Raw genomic sequence first — 21,837 nt, forward strand, 5'->3', positions numbered from 1 at the left:
TTGATTTTATGAAGTTTAGTCAAAACCATAACTAGCACAAGGCTGATTGCTGAGAAGAAGTAGCATGTTCCCTTGGATATTAGCACCCTGGGACAAAGCCCTGTTAGCCTTGTACTAATTATGGTTTTGACTAAACATTATAAAGTCAAAATTCCAGATGGTTTTCAAACAGTTGTGCATAGCCCATAATCTTAAATGCTTAAACACCAGTGTAGCATTTATTCTACACTGAGGAAGAATAGGTCATTGCCTACACACTATCACTAGAGGGGTGTCAAAAAGTCTTATCTTCTGAAAAGTATCTCCTCTCTAGCTAACTATGGTGCCAACTCTCTGAATGAATCAACTACTGTATCAACAAAAAATGAAGTGTTGGGAAATGTTCTTGAATGCTCTCTCTTGACAGCTCTGGAGCTGTATATATCCTTTTGTAGTCCCCCATGGCACGCTGGTCCATTAGCAGTACTCTATCTACAATCAATGACAATTCAATTTGTTTACAGGAAGTCATTTAGGGGCTGCAGCAATGTCTGCTACATAAATAAAGCAAGTTCTCTTCCTTTGCAGGGGAGGAAGGGGCACCCACACACAGCCTAAAAGGATTTACTAAACTGAGCCAAGTAAAGAAGGGATGCTAAGGAAAAGTAGCTCCCACTTTCTCTTTAAAAAAAAATAAGAAAGTAGAAGGGAAAACCAGAACTGTCTGAAACTGCTATCTCATGATTACAGCACTCCAAAAACAAGGTTGGGTAATTTCAATTAGTGCCAACAAGTTTCAAGAAATGCTTCATTGCTGCCTTCAGGATTTATCATCTGATGTGATGATACAGCGTTTCAATGTGAGCAGCTGAAAAGCTCTTTCACTTATACATTTCTTCCCAAAATCCCCAATCTCCTCCATGGCTTTTAACACACACTGCCGCAGCTTGTTCATTCATCCCTGTAAATGTGCCTTCTATCAGAGTGTATTCCTTAACTTCTTTCAATTTAGTGAAAACTGGAGATGAGTAAATGAGAAGTAGCCAGGATGGATAGAAAGCTGGCCCCAAAGCCAGAAAAACTGAGGGTCAAGACCTGCCCCTGTCACATACTGACTATTTGACCCTGGGCATGTGACTGAAGGTCTCCTCAACCAGGCAACTCTCTGAGACTATAAATTGCAAGAGGATATGCCAACTTGCATTGATAGAGGGAGTGTCCTCACCTGGAAATTCCCTATACAAAGACATAACCTGTCCAGACTGAATTCTATAGATGTGTATACAGTTCATCTGGGCAAATTATAAGAAACTGCATTTCCTTGGGGCAGTTTGGTGGTGAAGTGGATTAAGCATTAGCCGTAGAGTCAGGAGGACCTGAGTTCAAATCTGGCCTCAGACACTTATTAGCTGTGTGACCCTGGGCAAGTCATTTAACCCTATTTGCCAAAAAAAAAAATTGCATTTCCATAGCATTTTTAATAATATTACTTTACAAAGTCCTTTAAGTACATAATTTGATTTGAGCTTTTCAACAAATACAACACAACAGTTATTGATATTCCAGCTCTTAGCACAGTGCCTGGCACACAATAGGAAAATACCTGTTTATTTTCAATACTCATTTTATTTTGTTTCATTTTCTCTACATTTTTTTAGCATTTTAAAAATAATTTTTGTGTTTCAAATTCTATCGTTCCCTTCTTCCCTCTTTCCCTCTCCCCCCTCTGAGACATAAGCAATCTGATATAGGTTATGCATGTGAAATCATATAAAACATTTCCATTCAATACTCATTTTAAAGATGCAAAAACTTGGTCTCTGAAAGTTTAAGTGACTTTAAATTTATTAATTTTTATTCCTCCCCACAACAATCCTGTAAGTTAGACAGTTCAAGTGTTATTATCTCATTTTAAAAATAAGGAAATGGGTTCAGACAGGTTGTGATTTACTAATGGTCACAGAGCTAATTAGCAGGAGAGCAGGAATTTGAATCCAAGCCACCTGACTACAATAAGCCTAGCATATTTTCCATTATAGTAGATGGTTGCAGTTAAGTGACACATTATAGTTTATAAAGTACATTGCCTACATTGCCTCATTTGATCCTCATTAATGATGCTGTGAGGTTGATAATGCAAGCATGATTACCCACCTCTCACAGATGAGGAAACTGGGGTCAAGTGACTTGCCTAAGGTCACATAGTCAGTAGGTCCCAGAAATCCAGATATCCTGACCCCAGATTCCATGCTCTCTTTATGACCTCACATCTGCACCTGCAGATAAGAATTGGCCTCTATTTCCTGCACTGAAGTGAGTAGAGTGACCTTATTTCAAGACTTCTTGCTAAGAAATAAAGAACCAGCAACTGCCAAGCTCCATGCAGCTGGGGTTGTTTTCCTGGACTGTGTTTAAGTGATCAAACCTAGCAACATTTCTGCTGGCTAAGCAACTGCAGGGATGAGAGGCCCTTTTCTCTTATCCATGTTTTCATTTTGTGCAATATGGCTTTGCTTTCCTGGTGGGTGGATTGCCGGTGTGTTAAGAAAAGTTCTATACAATACAGCTGCTGTCACTCTAGGCCCAGGTGTCTGCTCGATTCTGTTAGGTAAACTAAGGTCATCTCGCTGTCATCTCTATGTATCACATTGTCTCTACAGCGTTACCTGGGGCTGGGAAGTCCTAGATGGTTGGTCTCTGGTTGTTCAAAACTGAGTATGTGGGCTTCATCAAAACACTACTTTTGTGAACAACTCCGAAAGACTTAGGAGCTCTGATCAGTCAGGACTCCAGAAGACATGATAAAACATGCTACTCGTCTCCTGATAGAGAGAAAATGATTCAGTGCAGAATGAGTCATATATGTGTGAATAATATATATTATACATAATAATATATACTATACGCAGAGTATATATAATATTACACATATATGTCTAGATGGTCTATAATATTGCACAGTACAAAACATATGCACATATAAAAGAATATAGAATTATCATACATATATACATACACCGCTAGAATATATGCGATATTACAGACCTATCACACTGAACGTATACATATAGAATATATATTCGTTTAAAGATTACATACGTATCTATTACATATGTATAAGTAGCTATAACACATTACACACATAGATTGTATATAACATGGTATGCACACACTTGATCATTTTGTGCTTTGAGTCTTTTACCTTTTTACCAGGAGGTGGGTAGCATGTTTCACTATAAGTGTTTTGAAATCCTAGTCAGTCATTATGCTAATTAGATTTCTAAACCTTTCAAAGTGGTTTGAAAAGCAGTTTTTCCATATACCTAGTTTTTATATAATAGAATTTGATATTGTTGTCGTTGTTGTAAGGTCATTTCAATCATGTCCAAATCTTCATGATCCCTTTTGGGATTTTCTTGGGAAAAATATTGGAGTGGTTTGTATATTATATATAATTTTGTTGCCTGGTCATTTTCAGGTATGTCTGACTTTTTAAATCCTTTTTTTGGGAGGGTTTCTTGGCATGGTAGAGTGGTTTTCTTGGTCCATTTCTTGGAATGGTTTGCCATTTCCTTCTCCAGCTCATAGACAGATAGATAGACAGATAGATAGATCTTTTAGATATATCTAGTATTTTGCTTGTCTATACATGTATATAGCAAGGGTTTTATTTTTCTTTTGTTCTCAAGTGCAAAGGGAGGGTGAAAGGGTGGATTTTTTGCAGATTGAAAAAAAAATTAATTGAAAAAAGAAACACTAACTTTCCTCCTTCTGAGTTTCAGTTTATTTGGAAAATACAGTATTCTTTTTTCATCCATGACCACACCTTACTACATTTAAATATTATGTGTATATGCAGTTGTCCTTTGAGCTGAAGTGGTCTTCTGAGGACAGCTGATTGGTACAGAGGAAGGAATAAGCACCTCTTTTTGGAGTCAGAGCGCATGGGTTCACATCCCACCCCTGATGCTTAGTGACCAGTACCCTCTTGGGCAAATAATTTAGCCTCTCTCTTCCTCGGTTAACTCATTTGTAAAGTGACCTCAGACGTTCCTTCTACCTCTAGGTCTCTGAGTCTATAAAAACTTCCTCTCCATTCGTGCAAGTGCAAAAAATAATATTAACCCATATCACAGAAACAATAGATAATGAAGCTATTGACTATTCTGTAAGGTCTTTGTGTGATAGTTATTATCTTTATGGCCCTGATAACATGGCTGTTTCTCAATATATAGAATAGGCATTACTGAAACATCGGCCATAAACAGGGCCAGATGAAAACATGATAAGGCTGTAAGTTTGGACAACTGTCAGGTAGGCAGTGCTGAGAAGTGGAAAGAGTTCTGCACTTGGGTTTCAATCCTGGTTCTGTCAAGTCTAGGTTTCCTCAGCTATAACAGATAGTTAATAAAATAATATTGCACAGTTGGGTGGCCTGGAGTCAAGAAGATTCATCTTCCCGAGTTCAAATCCATGCTCAGACACTTACTAGCTGTGTGACCCTGGGCAAGTCACTTAACCCTCTTTTCCTCGGTTTCCTTATCTATATAATGAGCTGGAGAAGGAAATGGCAAAGCACTGCAGTATCTTTGCCAATAACACCCCAAATGGGGTCATGGAGAGTCAGACACAACTTCAGTTGTTCAGGTGCTTCCAGCTGAACAACACTTCACAGGATAGTGGTGAGAAAACTGATTTGTAAGTGGCAAAGTATTCTAGAATTGAAATCTGCATGCTGTCATTCTGAGCCAAAAACATACTGAATGTTAATTGAGGAAATGAATGAAGTTTAAGAAGCTTCACAGAAAACAGTGCTGATGAGTCCAGTGTGGTAGATTTTGGACCTAACAAGAACCAGACCTCACCAGGCACTGGTGCTGTTCCTGCCCCCCCAAGTGCTTTATTTTATTTTTCAACATTCCTTTTTATAAGATTCTGAGTTCCAATTTTTTCTCCATCTTTCCCTCCCCTCCCCAAGACAGCAAACAATCTGGTATAGGTAATGTATGTACCATCATGTTAAACATTTCCACATTAATCATGTTGTGAAGAAATTGGAACAAAAGGGAAAAACTACAAGAAAGAAACAACAAAAAAACAAAAAAGAGAGAAAATGGTGTGCTTCAATTTGCATTCAGATTCCATGGTTCTTTTTCTGGATGTGGATAGCATTTTCCAACATGAGTATTTTGGAATTGTCTTGCATGACTGTACTGCTGAGAAGAGCTAAATCTATCAAAGTTAGCCATCACACAATGTTGCTGTTACTGTGTACAATGTTCTCCTGGTTCTGCTCACTTCACTCAATATCAGTTCAAACTCATCATTTTTTATAGCAACATGGTATTTCATTACATTCATGTACTACAACTTATTCAGCTATTCCCCAATTGATGGGCATTCTCTCAATTTCCAATTCTTTGCCACTACAAAAAGAGCTACTATAAATATTTTTGAACGTGTGGGCCCTTTTCCCATTTTTATGATGTCTTTGGGATACAGATCTAGTAGTGGTATTGCTGGATCAAAGGGTGTGTGCACAGCTTGGGCATAGTTCCAAATTGCTCTCCAGAATGGTTAGGTCAGTTCACAACTCCACCAACAATGCATTAGTGTTCCAATTTTCCCTCATCTTCTCTAACATTTATCATTTTCCTTTTCTGTCACATTAGCCAGTCTGACAGGTGTGAGGTGGTACCTCAGAATTGTTTTAATTTGCATTTCTCTAATCAACAGTGATTTAGAGCATTTTTTCATATGATTATATAGACAGCTTTAATTTCTTCATCTGAAAATTGCCTATTCATATCCTTTGACCATTTATCAGGTAAACCGTGCCTTTCTCTCCTAATTTGCTTATGGTATCACCTTTTACATCTAAATAACATATCCATTTTGACCTTATCTTGGTGTACAGTGTGAGATGCTGGTCTATGCCTAGTTTCTGTAATACTGTTTTCCAGTTTTCCTAGCAGTTTTTGTCAAATAGTGAGTTCTCCCTGGTGGTCTTTGATTGGCTATGGATACCCGGTCTATTGAAATGTTTATGCTAAATGATTGTTTCTACCTAGATTTATAAAATAATGATAAAAACCATAACTGCAGAACTGTAAAATGCATTTTTTGTCATTTCAGAATGATAATATTTGTGTTATATTTACTTATCTAGATGTATCCTCTAGTTGAATGTAAGCTCTTTGAGGATAGGGATTATTTTGTTTATGTCTTAGTGTCCCCAATATCTTGTAAATAGCTTAGCATAAAATAGACACAATATGTATTTTTTAAAAAATGGACTGAGTTGAGAATTTCTCTTTTCCTATTGCCTTTCTTTTAATCAATGATATATACCTTGCAATTTAATCTCTTTTTTTTTGTATTTAGAAGCCCCTAATAATCAGAACTTCTAAATATTTTGTAGTTCAGTCATTTTTTCAGTCATGTCTGACTCTTCATGACCTTATTTGGGGTTTCTTGGTAAAGATACTGGAGTGGTTTGTCATTTCCTTTTCTGGTTCATTTTCCAGATGAAGAAACTGAGGCAGACAGGGTTAAGTGACTTGCTCAGGGTCACACAGTAGGAAGTGTCTGAGGCCAGATTTCAACTCAGGAAGCTGCGTCTTCCTGACTCCAGGCTAGACGCTACATCCACTCTTCCTAAATCCTAGCTTATTTATAACTTTTGTATAAATCTAGTACTGCCTATAAAGAGAATCATTGTAAATCTGTGTAGTATAATGGAAGGAGCACTGAATTTGGGGGCAGAGAAAGGAAACAAGCATTTATAAAGTACCTACTATGTTCCAGGAACTGTGCTAAGTGTTTTACAAATATTACCTCATTTGATCCTCACCACAACCTTGGGAGGCAGCTGCTACTATTAGGCCCCTGCTACAGTTGAGGAGACACAAGCGTCTGAGTCTGAGGCCAAACTTCATCTCAGGTGACTGGCCACTGTGCCACCTAGCTGCCTAGGTTTGGTTCCTTGCTTTTTCTGCTCACCTCTGTGTGACCATGGATAAACCATCTCTCTGGACCTCAGGGTCATTTGTGAAATGAGGAAGGTGGGCTGGCTGGTTGCTAAGGTCCCACCTGGTTCTAAAAACACAAAATGTTTTCTCATTAGTTTCTGTTAAAGAAAAACAGAGACATCCTAAGATTATCCACAAACTGTGAATCTTACCCATACTGATAAAAGGCTGTCATGAGAGTGCTTGTACATTTTTACAGACTCGAAGATACTCAGACTTGGAAGGGATGATATGGTACAACTCCATTTTACAGAGGAGGAGACTGAGGCCCAGGGAAGGTAAGCCACTTGCTGGTTACATAGACAAGCATTACTTGTCCTGGGAAGGGCCACTGGGTGGTCAAAGATATGAATGGGACCTAGGTATTCTTTCCACTATAGCAGCACATGGCCCTTGATCTCTAAACATCTCCATAACATACTATTTTGAGTACTGATACTTTTCTGTGTTCTTGTATTCTTTGGAAAATTACTGTATGACAAAAGCCTTGCCACTGCCCCAGTGGTGTGCAACCTGCAAAAATCTTCTGAGGGGAGCTGCACATGCCTGCTTCTACCCAGGTGACCATTTTTTAGCTTGGCATGGCCTTTACGGACTTGGGACAACAGAATGCTTATTATGATACCAGTGGAAATATAAAAATCCATAAGTGCAAAACTTCATTCAATTATAGATTGTTGTTGTTTAGGTGTTTTTCAGTCATGTCTGACCCTTCATGACCCCATTTAGGGTTTTCTTGGCAAAGATACTGAAGTGGTTTGCCCTTTCCTTCTCTAGCTCATTTTACAGATGAGGAAACTGAGGCAAGCAGGGATAAGTGACTTGCTCAGGGTCACACAGCTAGGAAGTGTCTGAGGCCAGATTTTAAGTCAGGAAGATGAGTCTTCTTGACTTGCCCAGAGTCACACAGCTATTAAGTATCTAAAACTGGATTTGAACTCACAAAGTTGCGTTGCTGATTTTTGGTCCACACTCTATCTACTGTGCCACTCACATGCCCCAGTTTGTAGAAGGCATGTTTATTTGCTAAGCATGTCACTTAGGATCACAGGGCCAGAAGGGACCTCAGAAGTCATCTAGACTTCTAAATCCCCTCAGGCTGCAGATAGGGGAATTGATTCCAGGCACTGACTGCTCCAAGGTCACACAAATAATAAAACATCACAGGAAGGATCTGAACCCAGGCCCTGTGACTACCAAGTCAGTGATTTTTTTCCCATTGTTCCATGCTGGTCATTGTTCTTTTCATAATCAAGAGAGAGACACTATAACAATAACTTAGCTTTACATATACTTTTCCTCAAGTCAAAATTACATAGTTAATATGACCTTTAAATTAGGGAGGAGAAAGAATTATTAAGTTCATTTTACAGTTAGGGAAACTTTGCTAGGACATAGCTGGTCATGAACAGAACCAGGTTTCCTGGCTATCTGCTGTAATTATGGAACCCCACTATTGCTCACTACCTGGAAGAAATGCTGTTACTCAGAAATTAATTATCTTTGTAGGAGAAGCCCCTTTGTTCAGATACGCTTGGATTCATTACAGCACAAGGTAAATGACAGAAACACCTTTCTTATCCATTAATGTGTTGGGTAAAAAGGAGTTTCCCAGATAAATAAATCTGACCCCTTTAAACTCTAAAACTTTTTATAATTTAAACATTTTGGATGAAAATCTTTGTAAAAAAACAAACAAACAACTAGATGGCACACTCCTTTACTTTCTAAGCCAGAATAATGCCGAATATGATTTAAGCTTTTCTTGACAGCTTAGGGTCATGATTATGAAAGTCTGATTTTTCTTCAAGGCTTTTTAAAAAAAATCCTTTATTTTTGGGCTGCTCTTAGAGTACCTGTTTTTATCAGTGTCATCTTCATTTTAATTCACGGCTTTGATTTTCTGTAGTCATAAAAATAATCATATCTGTTAGAGTCATATATAAAATAGGATTCAGCTCAATCTTTTTCAGTTGTTTCTGACTCTTGGTGAGTGCATTCAGGGTTTTTTTGGGAGAGATACTGAAGTGGTATCAATCCAGCTCATTTTACAGATGAGGAAACTGAGACAAACAGGGTTAAGTTACTTACCCAGGTCAAACAACTATTAAGTGTCTCAGGCAGGATTTGAACTCAGGAAGATGAGTCTTTCTGATTCCAGGGCCAGCCCTCTATCCACTGGGCCACAAGAATAACAAAATATAGCCTCTAAGTAAAAGATTTGGCTTCAATACCTCCCTTAACTCCTCAGTAGTCTGCTTCGTTTGCTTATTGACACTTGATTATGTTCAGGATAATCTAGATTTCAAGAAGAATGGCTCAGGGAGATTATTAAAAAAGTGTTACAGAAAACCAAATACAGGCAGTGAGTCCTACAAAACATTTTAATTTTCCTATGATTTAATTCTCCAGATGGAAAAATTAGTTACACATAATAATATCAAAGGGGCAGCTAGATAGGTCAGTGGATAGAGCGCTGGGCTTGGAATCAGGAAGACTCCTCTTCCCGAATTCAAATCTGGCCTCAGACACTTAATAGCTGTGTGACCCTAGGTAAGTCCCTGAACCTTGTTTGCCTCATTCCTCATCTGTAAAATGAGCTGGAGAAGAAAATGGCAAACCACTCCAGTATCTTTGCCAAGAAAACCCCTAAAAAGGGGTCATGAAGCATCCAAAATGACTCAATGACAACAAAAATAATGTTTAAAATGTGCAAGAAACTAGCAGGGAAGAAAAATACATATATATATTAAGGAGTCCTAAAGGAAGAAAAAAGGAAATCCTTTCTTTAAAATAACCCTTTTCTCATCAATCCCTCTTCCCTTAATCCTCCCCGCCACCCCCACATACATTCTCTAGTACATACAGGTAACTAGTTGGTGCAGTGGAAAGAGTGTTGGACCTAGAGTCAGAAAGTTGTTATTCAGTCATTTCAGTTATATCTGATTCTTTGTGGGGTTTTCTTGGCAAAGATACTGGTTTGCCATTTCCTTGTCCAGGTCATTTTAAAGATGGGAGAACTTGGGGCAGGCAAGATAGAGCATGGGTCCTGGAATCAGGAGGACCTGATTTCCAATCCAGCCTCAGACAATTGACACATACTAGCTGCATGACCCTGGGCAAGTCACTTAACCCCATTGCCTAGCAAAAAAAAAATCAAACCAAAAAAAGGGGGGTACTGAAGCAAACAGGGCGAAGTGACTTGCCCAGGGTCACATAGCTAGGAAGTGACTGAGGCCAGATTTAAATTCAGGAAGTTGAATCTTCTTGACTCCAGGCCAGGTACTCTATCCACTCCTCTACTTAGGTGCCCCACAAGCCTTGTCCTTATCCCAAATAGAACATGGATGGGACCTGATAGTCTTTATTCCTTCTAGAGTCCCAAAACTGAGGCTCAGAAAGGAATTCAAGCCCACTTTCTTCTCTTTCTACAATCTCAGTCCCTTTTTTAAAAAATACTACACTGCTTCAGTTATTAGAGATGAAGAAAAAAGATTCTTGTACAAGTTAGCCCCACCCAGCACAAACTGATCATCAGAAATCTTATCATGCAGATTGACTCAGTTTTTGGTAATCAACTTCTTCTCAGCTGCACAGTGGCCTCTTCCCTCAGATTAAAGGGCTGGAGGGCAGCATTCTAAACTCCTCCCCAAGCCTTCCTCTACAGAGGGCTCTGAACTTTCAGAATTTTCCAGGTAACTCTCCACCATCCATCGGCAAGCTCTATTTGTTTTGGACTCCATAGAACATCCTGATCTGTGGTGCCCCCTTCACCTTTCCAGCTTCCGTTTGTGCGTTTTCTTTCAATTATAAGCTCTGTAAGGGAAAGCACTGTTTTTAATAATAATCATTACTATAGCTAACATTTATATAGTACTTACTGTGTGCTAGGCACTGTGCTAAAATCACTTAATCATTTGATCCTCTCAACAACTCTGGGTAGAAGGTGTTATTAATCCCCATTTTATAGCCAAGGAAACTGAGGCAAACAGGTTAAGTGACTTGCCCTGGGTCACACAGCTAGCATCTGAGGTAGGATTTGAACTCAGATCTTCTGACCTCAGGCCTAGCACTATCTGCTGTTGTTCATCCTTCATTTTTGAAGAGGACATCATATCTTGATTTGTGGGTGAATTGGATTTAAATGAGGCAGAGTTGCACAAAGTCTTCAGCCTCACTGTCTCTTCCAGAACCACCAAAGTCCAGTGGCAGGACAAAAGTCAAGATGACTGGTAATGGCCCATGAGGCAGTGGATGACCTTGGTGTCTTCACTGTCTGATGACAAAGCTCTAAGCATTCCATAGTGTCTGCTTCACCTGCCTTCATGGCCGTTGGAACAAACTGTTCTCATTTGCCCATTCTGTCCAGAGCAACCTTCACGTGCTAGGGGTGGCTGAATTCACTAAAGTGTTTGAGGCCCACTGGTTACCCTCAACTTGGTCAGTTGTCTGCTGAGAAGGTTTTACCAGGGTCTGGCTGTTGCACATGCTTCAGCTTCTTGGTAAAGAAGGTAAGAGCTGAATGACAAGTGGGCACCAAAGGTGAATGAGGGAGCCCTGAAAAGGGCTTGGCAAGCCCTCACACCAGAGGTACTGGCTCCTTGAACACCCCCCCACATACCATCTATCCACTGTACCACCTAGCTGTAGCATATCATTTGTATCCCAGAACTTAGCACAATGCCTGAGTAGAGCAAGCACTCAATAAATTGAACTGAATTACCGGATAATGTTTTTTGGAGACTTGGTCCTTTAAATACAAATGAAAAACAAAATTTCAGCCCTCAAATACTAAGGTTAATGTGATTGGTGGTGTTTGAAGGCATCCAAAACTACAGTATGTTGGAAGGACACATAGTCATGATTCAGGTAACCTGGATATGAATCTTATCTCTACCACTTATTAGCCATGTGACTTTGGGCATCTCACATAACCTCTCTAAGTCTCAGTTTCTATAACTGTAAAATGAGGTTACTAATACCTGTCTTGCCAAACTCACAGGGTTGTTGTGAAAATCAAATATGATCATATCACATCAGGACACCTGAGTCCTAACTCTGTCACTTACAAGTTGTGTGAGCTTGGGAAAGTCACTTAATTTTTCTAGACCTCAGTGGCATCATTTGTCAAATGAGGCAGCTGGGCTGAAAGTTCTGTTTCAGCTCTAAGATTATATAATTCTCTGATTCTGCTCAAAAATGATTTTAAAAACTGCAAAACACTACAAATGCAATGTATTATCAATAACATCATCTTGAATTTATATGTTTTTGATTCTGAAGACTTAAAAGCATAAAGAAACCAGTCACAATAACAACACTGATAACAATGAAAATATGTCTCATTTAGCATTAATGGTAAATGCTTGATAAAAATATATTCTGTAATAACTTTTCTAAATAATTTCCCTTTCAGATAATAGCGATATAATATAACAATTACTTTTGTTTTTATAGTGCTTGAAGATTTAAATGTAAAGTGCTTTATAAGTATTATCTCATTTTTTCCCCTTCACAACAACCATGGGAGGCAGATGTTATCATAACCTTTTTGTCTGAGCAAAGGTTAGATTTTGCTCAGTGTCACACAGCTAGTAAGCATCTGAAGCAAGATTTGAACACATCTTCCTGATTTTGAGGCAGTTAGGTGGTGCAGTGGATTGAGTGCCAGGCCTGGAGTCAGGAAGACTCATCTTCCCGAGTTAAAATCTAGCCTCAGGCACTTACTAGCTACATGACCCTGGACAAATTCACTTAACCCTATTTGCCTCAGTTTCCTCATTTGGAAAATGAGCTGGAGAAGCAAATGGCAAACCACTCCAAGATCTTTGCCAACAAAACCCCAAATGGTGTCACCAAGAGTCGGACATGACTGAAAAACAACTGAATAACACAAGGCTTGTGATTTCACTGGTATTGCTGAGGAAATGCTCTCTGCTAAGGCAATCTACAACTTAAGTATTAAATTCTCCAGGTTTGCACAACCAATATGTTATTGGGACAAGACTTGAATCCAGATATTCATGGTTCCAAGGTTATCAACCTTTACATGATAACCATGCTGGGTTTTTTGCTTGGTATGAGGAGAGAAATACATTTTAAACTCACAGATTCCAATTCCTCCTCCCCAAATGTCCTCTTTCCGAACGTGATGATCAAACACGTGCTAGTTAAACATTGTTTATTGACTTCACTCTTAATTGACACTGAGAGGTAGTTGAGTGTATTGGATGGAGGACCAATCTTGAAGTCAGCAAAATTTGGTTTCTGCCTCTGACATTAATTAGCTGGGTGCTCATGATCAACTCAGGAAGGCCTGGGTTCCAGGGCTTCTACACTGACTAGTTGAGTGACAATGTCCCCAGGCAACTCTGTAAGACTAGGAAATTATAAATAACTTGCCAACCTAAGTCCAGTAAAGGAAGTTTCTATGGAGGGAGTTCCACCCCTCCCCCTTCCCACTTAAATCACAGATCTAAACTGATTTTTTTTTAAAAAAAATTAAACATTAGGATAATATGAGTTGAAACTCAGTTGTAAGCTTTGTACGTAGAACGAGGAGAGTAAACTAGAATCTCTCTTGGGTTCCCTTTAGCTCTAAAGCTATGGTATTATTTTATGACCTTAGTCCTAGGTCGGCTAATAACTTGCCTCGTGACCTTGGGGAAGTTCCCTAGGTCCATAGTAAGTGCTTCCCCGCCCCCGCACCAGACATTCATTCATTCATTCATTCATTCATTCATTCATTCATTCACTTGTAAAATAAGAAAGTTGCGCTCTTGCTGTCCTGAGATTCCCAGTACTACTACAGTGCTTCTTAAATCAGTATGGGTGAAGGGGTAAGTGTTTTTACCTGTGGGGAGAGGGAATTACCCGATCCTCAGGAAAATCAAGTTTACTGTAACTTGACTAAATAAACAGCGACATAATCTAGTTCTTCCATTTTTCACGGGGGGTGGGTGGGAGTAGGAGGGAGGGAAGGTAGAGAGGTAGAGATGGGGTCCCCTTTTTCTCGCTCTCTTCCCTAGACCACACATTGTCTTCCATTCTTGGGCAGGCCCCTCTTTTCTCCTCTGGGGCAAGAACTAAAGAATGATTTCATTGCTCTCCCTCCGGGCTGCCAGGCAGGAAACGCTCTCAGCGCTCGGATAAGCCTGCATTTGGAAAGGGGAAAAAAAAAAAGGAAAAGGAAAAGAGAAAAAAAAAAAGGAACAAAGCCAGAAAAACTTGACCAGAGGCGCTCGCTCTGAGCCCAGCAGGATTACTACAGGTTTCCAGTTTCCTAGAAACATGGATCCGACCCCCACATAGCTGGGCTTGTGGGCGGTGTTTTTAAATATATGCTAATACAGCTGACAGGAGGTGCAGCCCGGGCTCGCTCTTCCCTAGTCGTCCCTGACGGCGAACCGGGAGGTAGGCAAAGCTCGCGGAGACGGCGGCTCCGACGTGCATGGCCTTGGGCCGCCCCGGGCTCGGCCGAGCCGCTGAGTTCGTCCATGCCGGCCACTGCCTTTGTCGTCCGGCACTAAGGGAGACATGCGCCTCTGAGAATGGAGATCAAGGACTCCGGCAGCGTGGTGCTGACAGCCTACCACTCTTACGCACCGTCTAGGCTGCCCAGAGTCGAGCAGAGCTTCGTGCCAGAGCTCGCGGCCGCCTCGCCGCCGTCGGGCCACGCCGTCAGCAGCAGGTAAAGCGCCCGCGAGGCTGGGTTTGGGAGCCAGGGCGGGCGCGCTTTGGTTTCGGTTTGGAGCCGGCGCTCCGTAGCCCCGGCATGCTAATGATCCATTGGCAGCTGATTAGGTTGGCTGCACAGTCTCCTTATCATGCCTGGATTGTTGTTGCACATTCTTCCGCCCGCCTGCGTGATGGAAATTTGGTTAGACAGCTCTGCCTGAGAGTGTGTGTGTGTGGGGGGTGCGTGTGTGTGCGTGTGTGTGCCTGTGCGCGCGCGCGCTCGCGTCTTGGTGAGAAATGAATATTGGAACTGGAAATTGATTAGCAGCTGGTTACCCCCACATCTGGCTTGCGGAGAGCCAAACTCATTCATCAGAAGAACGAAGGGCATTTATTTTAAGACACAACCTTTCCGGAAAACAACAAAAAAAGTTCAAATACTAGTTTATTACAAATTTTTGGGGAAAAACCCCCCATTATTGAACATTTTCAGAAAACTTGGGAGAACTCTCTTTGGTAACTTAACAGTACATATAAAAAAAAGTGTAAAAAGTCTTTAAAAATTAAATCCCAATAGAAATGTTGGCCCTCTTCCCTCCGCCTTCCCCTCCTTTCCGTAGATCCCCCCCCCAACGATTCCATGTAGTAAATTCATTTGGTCTTATAACGCGTGTGAGGGCTAGGGCGCTAGTATATTGCCCTTAGATTCACTTTTTGCAGGGAGATTTCCCCCTGATTCCACGCAGTGAATTCGGTTGGTCTTTATAACGCGTGAGGATTTGGGCGCTGTTATGTTGCTTCTATACTCACGTTTTGCACGGCAAATGGAAATGTTCTTAATGCCTTTTGTTTTGAAAGGGGACGACAACAGAGAACATATCTCTAAGGGTCCTTTGGATGGAGTAAAGCTGGGATCTGTCTTAAACGATTGTATCATGTTTCAACTTTTTCTTCCTTTAAGAGGGCAGTGCCACCTCCATTTACCAAATTAAAGGAGGGACACTTAGGAAGGTGCAGCTAACTGGTAAAAGTTTGACATTGATGAGGAAGGGGGAAAGTGTTTATGGAAGATGACACTTGCATAAATGGGGAGGATTCACTAGTGAATGCTTTTGCTTAGGTGTAGGCAAGTAATTTAGGCTGTGTTTTCCTGAAGAAAGATAACAATCTTTAATTGTCTTCTTCCTATCCCTTGAACTTCTCTTGAGTTATGTGACTATGATTACCTCTGCTTCCTAATTTAATTGACTCTTGAGGGTTTCAGGCGATTATATCCTTTTATTTGAAGGAGTTAACTTTTGGCCTACACTCATAAGAATGCCTACACGAGAACCCTAGTGACTTATGGTGAACAAAGAAAATATTATTTCTTCCCCAAGAGCTAGCCCAGTGAAATATTTTTTTTTTATCTATGGAAATGAGAAAGTGACATTTTGCTTTCATTTCCCCCCTTCAGCAAATTATTTTAAAGTCAACTTGATGATGCAAGTTGATAGACTGCATTTCATGAGTCTTCAGAGCCCGCTCCATGTTCCACAAGGCTAGTGATAATTACCCAGATTATGAAGCACCCAAGTAGAAAGGATGTTAGTGATGTGAGAAGGCACAGCATACTTTGGAAGTCTGACCCCTTAGTCAAGACTTGTGCAATGTGAAAATGGCTCAGAGGTTGCTATCTTGTCTGTAAGGTCCAGCAGCTGTCTGGTTGTAATAGCCAGATTCTGCCATATGGGCTGTCAGAAACAACATCCATGTTTCCAAAGCAAGCTCTGGGGAGAGGGCTTATTAACACAGCATGTGGCTTTGTGGAATGCATAATAGATGGAGGCAAAAGAATTGGATATTTTCCTAGCATACAGTACAGTTGTCAATTTATTCTTGATTGTTTCCAAGCCTGTGGTATGACTCTCCACTCCCCACAAGAGTCTTTTGTTGCTATCTGCTTTCTGAGACATGGATTTGGGCCTCTATATGCCCTTCTGAATTATATTCCAGGACGGGTAATTCATTGGTTCCCAGCAGCTCCAACCAAAGAGAGAAGGCCCTGTATTTACTTAGCCAGAGGCCATCATTAATCCTATGTCTGATAACAGAAAATAACCGGGCCTAAGTTATTAACCTTTGACTTACTAACTGCTGATCAATATACTCCTTCAGGGCAAGCATTAGGATCTTTGTGTGCTAGTTGTAAAGAGAGCTCTCTCTGCTCTTTTCATTGCTTGCCTTTTCATAGGGCCACACTGTCAACGTGAGCCTCCTGAGCATCAAGTGGGATTCCCTGACTTTGCAAGAATCATCCTTCTCTAGCTCTGCCTAACTTAGATCCATTTCAAAGAAATCTATTCCTCTTCAGGTCTTCCATTTACCCGCTGCTATCTGCCAAATTTATGGAGGGCCCAAGAGAAAAAGTTGGGTTAAAACAACAACAGAAAACCCCATTAAAAATCCAATGAACATATCACAACATATCTTGGCATCTGTTAAAATGAAGTATAGGATATTCATAGAACTCAATGAATGAAACTTTTAGAGAAACCTTCATACAGTTACACAATTTCAGCTGCCCTTAGTAAGAGATAGGGGTACCCCCAAAATGCTAGATTAGGGTTGACAATAAATCACTCCAAGGTTAAATGGACTTTATGGGACTCTCATCAAACTGTGGGTTTGGTTTAAATGACTTCTGACATCCTTTCTAGCTCTAGAACTGGATTCCTATTCAGTCACCTAATACTGACATCCTTGGTCCATATGAACAACTTCTGTTGGGACAAAGAAGAATTTCAATCTGAGATATGTTCCGTTTGAGTTAACTAACTTCAGATAACAACAATGAAGAAGCATTGTTTTACTATGCAAAATTCTAGGTTATTGGGTAGCTTAACTTTGTTCCCAATTATTCTCATGGGCATCCTTGGTCCATATGAACGACTTCTGTTGAGTCAAATGGAAGTTCTACATGTTCTTTGGATTGTGGGGTCACAGTGTTGGAACAGGGGGCAGGAAACAAATGTTTATCAGGCATCTACTATGTGTCAGGTACTGTGCTAAGTGCTTTGCAAATATCATTTCATTCAATTCCCACAACCACCACAGGATGTAGGTGTTATTATTATCCCAACTTTACTGTCGAGGAAACTGAGGTTAAGTGACTTGGTCAGGGTCACACACAGCTTAAAAATGTCTTAGGCTGGGTTTGAGCTCAGGTCTTCTTGACTCCAGGCCTAGTTACCATCTAGGAACCTCTGAGGCCATCTAATCCACTACCCTCATTTCACAGATGAGGGCACTAAAACCCAGGAAGATTAAGTACTTTACTCAAGGTATTGGAAGAAGCCACTTGGTAGAGTAACAGCACTTAACTAGGAGTCAGAAGACTTGGCCTCTAGTTTGGTGACACAGTGGAGTCAGGAAGACCTGGGTTCAAATCTAGCCTCAGATACTTACCAGCTTTGTCACTTTGGGCAAACCACTTAACCTCTGATTACCTCATTTTCCTGCAAAAATGGGTATAATAACGGCATCTCTCTCACTGGTTGTTGTGAGGATTAAATGAGATAATATTTGTAAAGCATCTCACACACAGGAGACACTACATGAATTTTTATTTCCTTCCCCTCCCCTCCCCCTTCCAATTTTAGTGATTTCTCCACCCCTATGCCTTGACCCTGAGTAGAGAACTTTAATTCATTTAATGTTTCCTCATCTATAAGAGGGGATAATGTAAACAAGATTCTCTAGAAAGTCATCTCCTTGAAGGCAGGACCTACTTTTGCCTTTGTCTTTGTAGTCTCATTACCAAGCTGAGCTCCTGGCTGCTTGTATTTCTTTGTGTTGCTTTGTGCAGATGAGCTCAGTAAATGTTTTTCTGCTTTTTTACTTTTTCCTATTATGTATGAGGTCATCTACTGTGGGCCTTTATAAGACAGATTTACTTCCCTTTGGTTCCATGGGGTATCTTCTCCCTGTATTCAAGAATTATTTTTATTTGCAATACTCTATAGCATATAGTTTCATATATTTTTTAGAGAAAGACACAGACTTTCTTCCTCATCACAATCTAATCTAATTCATTCTGGAAAGGAATTTATTCTATAATCATCTTCTCCATAAATGCGAGTTTTCTTCCTTATTCTCTTTTCATTTCATTCATCCTCATTCTCTGTGACTTCAGATAGTGGCTAAAATGATTTCACTTTGACCTGCCAACCTAAACTCAGTTAATGAGAACCAACATACTTATTGATCCGCTTCATTAATTGAAGTAGGCTGTTAAGATAATTTTCATTGATCTTTTTTTTTTTTTCTGGAGCCAGAGGAAAACCTTTAAAATCAGGAAGTTGATTTCATACAAATTCAGTCATTTAAAGTGAGAGTATTAAATAACTGGGCAAGTTTTCCCTTGGAAAAGGAGAACTGCTTTTGTAAGTAAATAAGATTTGACCCAAACCAATTTCAAAGAAGAATTTCAATCTGAGATATTTTCCATTTGAGTTAACTAACTTCAGATAACGACATTGAAGATGCATTGTTTTGCTATGCAAAATTCTAGGTTATTGGGTAGCTTAACTTTGTTCTCCATTAGCAAAAATGGTCTTTTATTCTGAGCATTGCCCATTCATTTAGCTAATTTGACTCAAATAAAAGCAGTGGGTGTCCCATGTGTTCAATCCGTTGAGAAGATAGGGTGGGATAACTGATTGTTACTAAGCAAACAGCATTTGGTAGGTGAAGGAAATGTCATTTCCAGTTTTACAGACACTTTGTTATAGAAAAGGGACACGAGAGAATGAAAAAGGATGAATTTAGCTCCACTTAAAACACAAAAAAAGTTAAGAAGAGACTTAAGTATTGTTTCAGAGAAAGCTTCACACTAAATGGTCTCCCTGGTCTGGTTCTAACTTTCAGGGGAAGTACCATCACACACACACACACACACACACACACACACACACACACACTCTAAATAAACAAAATAAAAGTTCACCCCACCCACAAAATGAAAATTATCTGAAGATAACAAGCTAGCTGAAGGCTTCAAGAATTTTCCAAGTTATATACAAATGGTAGAAAGCATTTCTTCTGTGAAGGTGTAGTATAAACAGCTTGAAGTATTTCTGATGTTTATCTCATTATACCATAAACTTCCTGAGAAGGCAAAAATAGTAGAGGAAAAGAACCCACTCTTCCTTAAAAACAAGTATAAAAGCTGCCCAAGGTGATCATGGGAATTCAAAGGCTTCTCCATTATCATTTGACTTTCCTATGAAGCACTGCATTCTAACTCATCTCAAAATCATTTTAAAACAGGTCTGGAGAGAGTTAGTTGAAACAGCCAGTTAGAAAATGCATTTTTGATTTTAAAGAGAATATTACACATTTAGCAACTTCAGTTTGTCAACTGGCACTCATCTAGGATGGAGTTTCATTATTTAGTTAAGACATTTATTTTTAACTATAAATTCTTGCAAAGTCAGGCATTTGCACAAGAGTGTGCATGTGTGCAGGCGGCTGTATGTACACACATGTACACGTTCCAGGCAATAGTAGACACGTTTCTTCCTGTAGGCTTTAGAAATGCCCATGGAATGTCCTCTGGGATACTTACAAGGGAATATAATGTATTTATAGACCATTCTTCATGTTATGCTTGAAACTAGAGTTAGCTTCTCTGGTTTCCTTTTACTGTGGTACTCCTGCTGATCTCCTTGGTACCTCCACATGTAGAGCTGATGGAAAACATCTGGCGCTGTCCCTTAGAGATCCTTCTATTTGGCTAGCTGCCTGATCCACTTTCAACTAGGTCATTTCTCTCTGATTACAGGATGGTTGGACTTTTCCACAAAAATGTAGGAAGCTAAGGATACTATAGAGTCGCCATAACAGGGATCCTTACTTCATGCCTCATAGCAGCCATTTATGGCATTCTTGCAGAAAAGGGTTTTTCCACCTCCAAATTCTCCCTTTTAAAAAAGTCATCTTAATACTCCCAGGTTTCAGTTTTCATTTAGCACACTGCTTTCCTCCCAACAAGTTTTGTTTTCTCTATCCAAGTAAGTATTAGTTTTGCCACAGTGTACCAGAAAAGTCCTGGTATTCCTAATGATGAGAACACCAGTGCATAAATGGCAATATCTGAGTTCATGAAAAGTCTAAGGACTGTATTTCCTGAGTTTTGAAGGAGCTATTTGTTATTAAAGGTGGTGTTTTATTATAGTCTGAAAATGAAGATTGGTAGGGCAGTATGGCATACCTCATCAAAATCTGGCCTTGTCACTAGGAAGATCTTGGTTGAAGCCCCATGTCTGAGTCATATTGGTTATATGAAGCCAGGCAAGTCACTTAACCTCTGAGTTTGTTAGACCAGAGGTCAGGGACTCCTGGGGGTTGCTGAGACCTTTTTAGTGGGTCCTCAAAGTCAAAATTTTTTTATTATAATACTAAGATGATTTAATTTCTAATATATATATATATATATATATATATTTATGATATCTTTTTTAGATATAACCCACATTAACAAAAGGTCTTTGAAGGGCCCTCAATAATTTTTAAGAGTGTAGAGATCCCTGAGACCAAAAACTGTTTGAGAACATTCCTCTACTCACTCTCTAAAACCATGAATCCCAGGCAAAGTGCTTACCTGCTTTGGCAGATGGTGTCTTCACTTGAGAATACCCTATATCAGTGAAGTTATAGACCCAGCCCCTAAAAACAAAGCTCAGAAATGTTTACACACCTGTCACAGAGCATTCAGGTTATGTCTTTTTAATTCACTTTTATCTGTCAGATTGCTCTTTCTTCATCTCCTTTGCTCGTTCTTCTTCCATGTAACATTCATTAACTGTGGGATTTCCCCCAAGGATGGGTCCTTTGACTTTTATCTTCATTCTCATCCATCTTACTTGGGTGATCTCAGCTCCTATTGTTGTTTTAATTCAGTAGTTTTCCCTCGTGTCTGACTCTAAGGGACCCCATTTGGGGTTTTCTTGGCAGAGATCCTGGGGTGGTTTGCCATTTCCTTCTCTAGCTCATTTGACAGATGAGGAAACTGAGGCAAACAGGGTGAAATGACTTGCCCAGGGTCACACAGATAGATTTGAATTCAGGAAGATGGGTCTCCTGACTCCAGGCCTGGCAGTCTATCTAC

The 21,837-nt window shown here is 39.9% G+C and overlaps 1 protein-coding gene across 2 annotated transcripts in view; it reads left to right on the plus strand.

The window, feature by feature from the left end:
- Positions 1–14,081: 14,081 nt before the first annotated feature.
- The window catches only part of ARHGAP28 (Rho GTPase activating protein 28), a 191,952-nt gene continuing 184,196 nt past the window's right edge, over positions 14,082–21,837 (plus strand). The window contains exon 1 of one of the 2 annotated variants that reach the window (XM_020974995.2): positions 14,082–14,700. In XM_020974995.2, coding sequence (XP_020830654.1) covers positions 14,561–14,700 — 140 coding nt within the window. In that variant the 5' untranslated portion in view covers positions 14,082–14,560. The remainder of the gene's footprint in view (positions 14,701–21,837) is intronic. The other variant, XM_020974994.2, reaches the window with a different exon arrangement.

Source organism: Phascolarctos cinereus, unplaced genomic scaffold (genome assembly GCF_003287225.1).
Source record: "Phascolarctos cinereus isolate Bilbo 61053 unplaced genomic scaffold, phaCin_HiC Scaffold_4;HRSCAF=312, whole genome shotgun sequence".
NCBI classification, from domain to species: domain Eukaryota; kingdom Metazoa; phylum Chordata; class Mammalia; order Diprotodontia; family Phascolarctidae; genus Phascolarctos; species Phascolarctos cinereus.